General features: G+C 30.3%; 1 protein-coding gene across 1 annotated transcript in view; it reads left to right on the plus strand.

The window, feature by feature from the left end:
• LOC116851901 (glutamyl aminopeptidase-like) overlaps positions 1 to 6,460 on the plus strand; it is a 6,680-nt gene extending 220 nt beyond the window's left edge. Inside the window, exons 2-13 of the mRNA XM_032831808.1 lie at positions 242 to 347; positions 730 to 1,254; positions 2,189 to 2,647; positions 3,078 to 3,261; positions 3,471 to 3,633; positions 3,758 to 3,839; positions 4,204 to 4,553; positions 4,703 to 4,977; positions 5,272 to 5,462; positions 5,579 to 5,884; positions 5,972 to 6,050; positions 6,245 to 6,460. Coding sequence (XP_032687699.1) covers positions 737 to 1,254; positions 2,189 to 2,647; positions 3,078 to 3,261; positions 3,471 to 3,633; positions 3,758 to 3,839; positions 4,204 to 4,553; positions 4,703 to 4,977; positions 5,272 to 5,462; positions 5,579 to 5,884; positions 5,972 to 6,050; positions 6,245 to 6,364 — 2,727 coding nt within the window. The 5' untranslated portion in view covers positions 242 to 347; positions 730 to 736 and the 3' untranslated portion in view covers positions 6,365 to 6,460. The remainder of the gene's footprint in view (positions 1 to 241; positions 348 to 729; positions 1,255 to 2,188; positions 2,648 to 3,077; positions 3,262 to 3,470; positions 3,634 to 3,757; positions 3,840 to 4,203; positions 4,554 to 4,702; positions 4,978 to 5,271; positions 5,463 to 5,578; positions 5,885 to 5,971; positions 6,051 to 6,244) is intronic.
• Positions 6,461 to 7,298: the final 838 nt, after the last annotated feature.

The following is a 7,298-nucleotide window of genomic DNA, read 5'->3' on the forward strand; positions in this document are numbered from 1 at the left end:
ATATATATATATATATATATATATATATATATATATATATATAAAAGTCGTTTTCCTTTTTTTAATATTAATTTAAATTATTGACTTATCTCACACAGTATGTTTAGTTAATATTTTGATTTAAATTTGATTGTGTTAAGAATAACGTTTATATTATAGCCTTGTATGTTTCCTCGTGTTTAGTTCACTATATACTGTTTTTCAAAATACAGCTGCTTTGACCACATTTTTCTCTGTGTAGATTTCTTTCTGTTTGAAAAGGGAATTATAGTATTGAAAGTATTTGTTTTGTCTAGTAGATAACGGGTATTTCTAATAAAGATTATAAGAATAGAATGCTCATTTAGGTAAGTGACTTGGCATTTATCCATTATATTACTCTTTTTACCTTCTTATGATTTTCTTATTAACACGTCCTATGCAAGACCAATTTTACGTGCATTATCGTCCATGTCGCGTTGATCATGGGTGATCCACGTTGTCGTATTATGTGACACATTTAGGCTATTAAATGATACGTGTCTCATAATTTTGAAAGTGTTTAACGATTGTTTCCTTTCGGAGTTCAAATATCAAACGGTCTGAACGGAAAGAACAATGTGGGACACTGTTGAATCAAGTGACATGGAATGTGTTAATAACAACAGGATTAAATGGCGATGATGTGATATTCATATTTATCAGCGTTTGATATTCCTTTTTGCTAACACAAGACAATTGTCTGTACAGATACCGTATGTCTTCACGAAATACTTTCATGGATCCTCTAAAACTATTATTAAGTTCCATCCTAATACTCACAGTGACGAAAGCGGAATTAGTCTTGGACCAAGATCAGCTTTCAAATGTAGATATAGAAAACTGCTTATCCGTTTCGCCGGATGAGCGTTTGCCGGTAGATAAAATCCGGCCAATCAAATATACCATGAAATTCATCATAAATCCGGTTCTTTCTAAAATCACCGGTGAAACCAATATCACGATCACGGTCGATAATCCGACTAGAAACATAAGTTTGCACGCTTACGGGCTGCGCGTTCGCAAATCCTCGATAGAGCTTAGAAATACTGAATCAACTGAATCGTACAAACTTCTCGATTACCGTTATTGTAGCGGACCACAGATTTTGGATATGCGGTTTGGTAAAATTATAGCTTCTGGAATTTATAATATAACAATGCAATTTACGGTTTCTTACTCTAGCCAGAAAGGCATATTTCGCTACAATTACAGGAAGTACGCAAGATTATCAAGGTGAGAATATCGTTGAATTATTATATGTACTACTAACTGTCAAATATGAATACTATTGATTTTCTATTTTCAATGATTTATATATATATGCGTGCATGTATGTGTGTGTAATTTTCGATATCACACGTGTCAAAAGAATCTTCTTATAAAATATACACAAAAAATTTGAAACATAATACATTATGCGTAAGTATAAGGGGAGACAGAGTCAAGTTGGTTTAAAGGTTATGTTGCTCATAACCTTTTATTTATGTTTATCGTGCGAGAAACATTGGAACTGTAACAGCAATACATTCTCTCACGAATGTGGGTACTTTTCTCTGATATATTCATCAAAATTGAAGAAATATTATAATTGAAAAAAAGAAACATTTGTTATATAATCAATATATTCATAAGAAGAGAATTGCAATCTCTGCTTGAAAGATTTGATGGGATTGCATAAGAAAAATTTATGTAATTAAATCGTATTTTTTGTAAAGTTATATAGAAAGGCATGTATATTTAAATAAATATTTAATCGTTAAAAGTGAGTTACATGATATAAAACGAAAGAAGTTGACAATTTTTGGAAGAGCTTACAAATGTGAGGAATTAAAATTTCGAATAAAAATATATTCAAATAACGTGTAATATTTCAATGAAATTTATATATACTTTTATTAATCTTTATTAAAGTTTTTAACTGACGATTGCAACTTGATTTGTACATTTAATAACTGAGGTTGCTCTAGCATTACATTTCATAAATGTTATTTAGTGTCAGAATGAAACTAGTTAAAAGTAAGTTAAACATAATAACAGCATACAAGAATAATATAAAACTTTGTTCCGCATAAGATATTTTCACGTTATATTCATAGACGTGTCAAAAACTTATTTATTTATATTATCGTATAATTTGATTGAATATTTAACATTTATATTATGGTAGGATGATCACCACGCAACTTGAGCCAAACGCGGCCCGAAGAGTGTTTCCATGCTGGGATGAGCCTGGAATAAAAGCGATTTTCGCCATCTCTGTCAAGCATCCTACGGAATACAATGTTTTCTCAAATATGCCAAGAATAGGTCATCATAGTGATGAAGAAAGTGATGATAATTTGTTATGGACACATTTTCAAGACACGCTGTCAATGTCTGCTTCTCATGTTTTGATTATGCTGACCGACATTAACTTCAAATATACTAATCTGTATCACAGTGATACAATATGGCATCAAATAGATTCGGAGAAGACACTGAAACACGCATTCTTGGCAATAGCAACGGCAAAGACGTTTTGGCATATGGTTACTGACACGAACACGTTATTTCCGAAGATAGACAACATTTTATTCCCGAATAATACAATAAACACAATGGGATGCTTTGGCCTCACAATTTACAGGTATATAATATATATAATCAAATGTTACAACACGTATCATTGAGATCTAAAAAGATCCTCAGTATTCGGATTTTCGTATATATTTATACCGAGTAAAAAAGAAGAGAATCCACGCTAATGAATTCAGAGAATTGGCAACATATGGAATTCAGAAGGATATATATCTTTTAACAACTTTGAATGAATATTATCCTATTTTTTAAGAGTATTTATTTATTAAATTATTATATGTTTTTTATTATATAATTTTATTATATAATATATTATAAATTATTATATAGTATTTATTATATATATATATATATATATATAATTTAATAAGTTATTTATTATTTATTCTATTTTTATGAGAGTAATTTATGAGAACGTAATTTTATGTGGGCTTATACAAAGAACTTCCGATGTAAACAGATTGATGTACAATTTTCAGAGAAAAGGATTTTCTATACGATGCAAGTTTAGATTTCCCTGGTCGCAGAAATGCTGTGATGAAGACGATAGGACACAAAATAGCACGTCAGTGGTTTATCGGGATAGTTACCCCGTCTTGGTGGACTGATTTGTGGTTAGGGGAAGCACTTGCAACATTGTATGGTTATTATACCATGGACATGGTCATTATACATTATTTATCATTAATATAATTTTTTTTCTAGTTAAAACGAATTACCTTTTCCAGTTAAAAGTATACATTTGATATTGTAGTATATCGCACTTAAATCCTAGTAACTATTTAATAACGTAAAAAAGAGCACTTATACATGTAGTTAAAACAAACACGCTAATCGATATCATTATTCAATCGCAATTATCGTTTTTCTAGTTTGCTGAGGTGTCAGCATCAATGAATCTCTTTGTAGTCCAGATTCTGCAGCCTACTCTCCGCTGTGACACTGACCTTCAAATGAAAGCTATTTCGGTACACAATGTTAACAACGCAGATGAAATTGATATAGTTTTATATTCACAGTTGTATTACGCTAAAGGTGAGATTGAATATGTCTTAAGAAATCGTATGTTTCTAAAGAAAAATATCGTACAAATAAAGCAAGTCAAACTGCATTTCAAATTGAATAAATCTACTACACTTTATCGCACATTTTATCGTAGGAGTCGCCCTTTTACGCATGTTGGAATATTCTCTGTCACGGGAAATATTTGAGCAGGCCGTCAGAAAATATTTGAAAACATAGTAAGTAATGCGTTGTAATATTATATATAATAGTTTATTTTTCAATGCCTTACATATTGTCTTGAAGATAACTACACATTCCGGCGTGATGCTATTTCTTAAGAATTTTACTTACGTCTATGTTAACTATTCGAAGTAAATACTAGAAACGCTACTTCGCGTTAAGTCACCTTTTAAGAGGTAGTGACATTTGCATACTGTAACAAATTTTTAAAATATATGTTTAATATGTATTAAATTGTATATGTCATGCAAACATAGGCGCGTTAATAGATTGAAATTATGGATAGAAATGAACAGATTTGAGATACAATCTATGATAAAGTTAATATATTACTATCGATATGAAATTTTATCGATTTAGTGAATTGGGCTCGGCGACTGTCGACAATTTCTGGACTATTTTGCAATCCGTCTACGATCAACAAAACAATCATCAAAACTATACGATAAAAGAACTAATGGAGACATGGCTAACGCAAAAATATTATCCGGTGTTATACGTCGATAGTGATGAGCGTAATAAAGTGATTAGACTTACAGTCGTTGGGACTGATGATTCTAACATCAACAACTGGACGATACCAGTAACATACACTACGATGTTGTACAATAATTTTTATATCTCGAATGTTACTTGGATAAATAGTTCTGAGACGACAAATATTTCTTTACATGATTACAATTTGGTTATAATTAACACGAATCAAAATGGTAAGTTTCTCGAATATACTCGCCACTCTTTCCCACATAAAGCATAAAGCTATTCGAAGTTAGCGAATTACCACCGCCATACTTGTTACATTTCTCAACTAATAAAGAATAATTAATGGCATTTAATAAAGATCTTTATTTTACAACAGGATACTATCGCGTCAATTACGATAAGAAGAGTTGGCTGATAATTGCAGAATATTTGAATTATAGGGATTACAAACGTATACATGTTCTTAATCGTGCTCAAATCCTCGATGACGTTTATTACTTTATGATGAAAAGAGAAGTCCCAACATCCTTATTCTGGGAAATTATAAGATACTTACAGCGAGAGACAGATTACGTAGCATGGTATCCGATGTTTAACATTTTATCGTACATGTCGCCCTACTGGAATCTTCCAGGATCGGCATTCATCAAGGTAGGTAATAGCGAATTTGATGAGATAAGCCAATCAGCTAATTATTTTGTTTACACGATGACTCGAAAACCTAGTGTGCGATTCCTTTTCTCAATATTTTAATAATTACCGCGGTAGTTTGCAAAATGGTACGGAAATTTTCTATTAAGTTTAACAAGTTCTACCTACACACAAGAGCACGGAACTTAAATTCAGACACTCTGTAGAAATTGTCTCTCAGCGCGCTAATATTACGTTCGTGTTTTCAAGTTAAACATAATATGTACGATTAATTCTACTTGATGGTACACACAGCCAGTTATGCTGGAAATTTTGGATGGTCTCCTCAAGAACATAGGATATGAAGAAATTATTTATGAGAACGACATGTCTAAATCGTTGAGGTTACTAGGAACAAGGTGGGCTTGTAAGCTCGGGCACACAACTTGTCTATCAATCGCTAACGTAAAATTGGCCGAGCATCTCAAGAATCCTGACAAGCACAAGTAATTCTCCCTATTAGATGCTATTTTTTTAAATAATGGTGTTTTTAGAATCTCTCATAACATGTTCATGATATTAAAAATTTTAATTTGTCGTTATTTTTTTTCGTTTATCGTAGAATTTTACCGTGGTGGAAAGATTGGGTATATTGTACGGGTATGATAGCGGCGAACATAACTATTTGGGACAAGCTGTTAGAAAAATACGTTGCCACTAAAGATCTAGCTATTTTGGATTATTTGCAATGCTCGGAAGATGAACATATCATCTCGCGATATTTGCAGCTGCTTATGTCAAATCAAGAAAATTGGTTATTAAATGATGAGAAGTTTATTAATATTTATCGTGCACTTGTAAGGAAGCACGCAAGGAAGAATGTTGTGCTGGAAAACATCTTAAAGAGATATGATATGATAAGATACAGGTGATTTTTATTTTCATAAATACTTACAATAACAGATCTCGATAAAGTATGTATTAGTGATAAACTTGATATTTTATGCATTTCTAGGTTTCTGAGCAACATTAGAGATATAGATATATTTGGTGATATGATTATGAATGTACATTTTGATGAGCAATTTGATAAGGTATATTTTTCGAATTTTTTGCTTTTTTAATACTTGATATTTCTTTTAATTAGTTCTATTCGTTTCCGCGCACATCAAATGTGATAATTTGTTTCGCGTTAAAGATAGAAAGAAATGAATGATAAGGTGATTCATTATCACGTCATATTGAACTGTTATTCATCGTATAAAATTATCGAAATTATTTATTTCAGATAATAAGATTTATAGAATCACAAACTAACATGCTAAGCTTAAATATGTCTGAAATTTATTTACTAAGAGAAACACAAAAGGAACGGAGTCAGAAATTGATGAATACGTTTATATTCTAAATGGAAAGAATTGTATAATATCGCGATTGGTTGCTCGAATGAGAGAGTCAACGATTCAGACAGCTGTTCTTCTAAGTAAAACGTTATTGTAAATTATTCAAACTTTAACATTTATTTTGAAAATGGTGACGTATTTTCTGTATTATTATATGCATATATTTTATCAAATTTTTGTGTACACACATATACACTACATATATTGCATGATTACATATATTATTTTATAACTACACATATATAATATAATTATAAAAGAAATATATGTACTATACACATTGATTTGTTGTAGCTATATATGTATATTATATTGTAATTACTGTACAATAAATTATATTGTGCCATAAAGGTTTAGAAATTTTATTGTAACTTAGACACATTATTCTATTATTATTTCGGGATTAGCTTAGGAACAGTAATGCGCGTTTTGTATCATTACATGTGTAAATAAACTTTTCATATAATTCTTTATTTACACATATTGCATGATAACATATACAGTACATTTAAAGAAACATATATGTGCTTTTATTTATCATAGCAATATATATATTGTTATCTTAGTTGTAAATATTGTTTAATAAATAATATTATATTGTAAATCTTAAGAAAAATCTAACTCTGACATGTGTAGCGATTTTAATTGAATTGAACTATAAATTTGATATCCACTTCCTCAATGACATGTTTATCATGATCCTAGTCGAAAATGTAACTAGGGATATAAATCTGTATGTGCTTACAGACTAACTATTTTTAATAACGAGCTTAGGAATATAAATGATAGCTTAAATGAATTGTACATGTTTTATTATTCTTATTATAACAAGTCGCAAATTTTGGATCAACGGTTTGATGAAATTATAGTTACTGAAATGTATTACTTAACAATTCACTTTTAGACTTTTTACTTTAGTCCAAAAGTGGAAACTACAAA

Source organism: Odontomachus brunneus, unplaced genomic scaffold (genome assembly GCF_010583005.1).
Source record: "Odontomachus brunneus isolate Ranch 3 - 2012 unplaced genomic scaffold, Obru_v1 Obru_scaffold_196, whole genome shotgun sequence".
NCBI lineage: Eukaryota > Metazoa > Arthropoda > Insecta > Hymenoptera > Formicidae > Odontomachus > Odontomachus brunneus.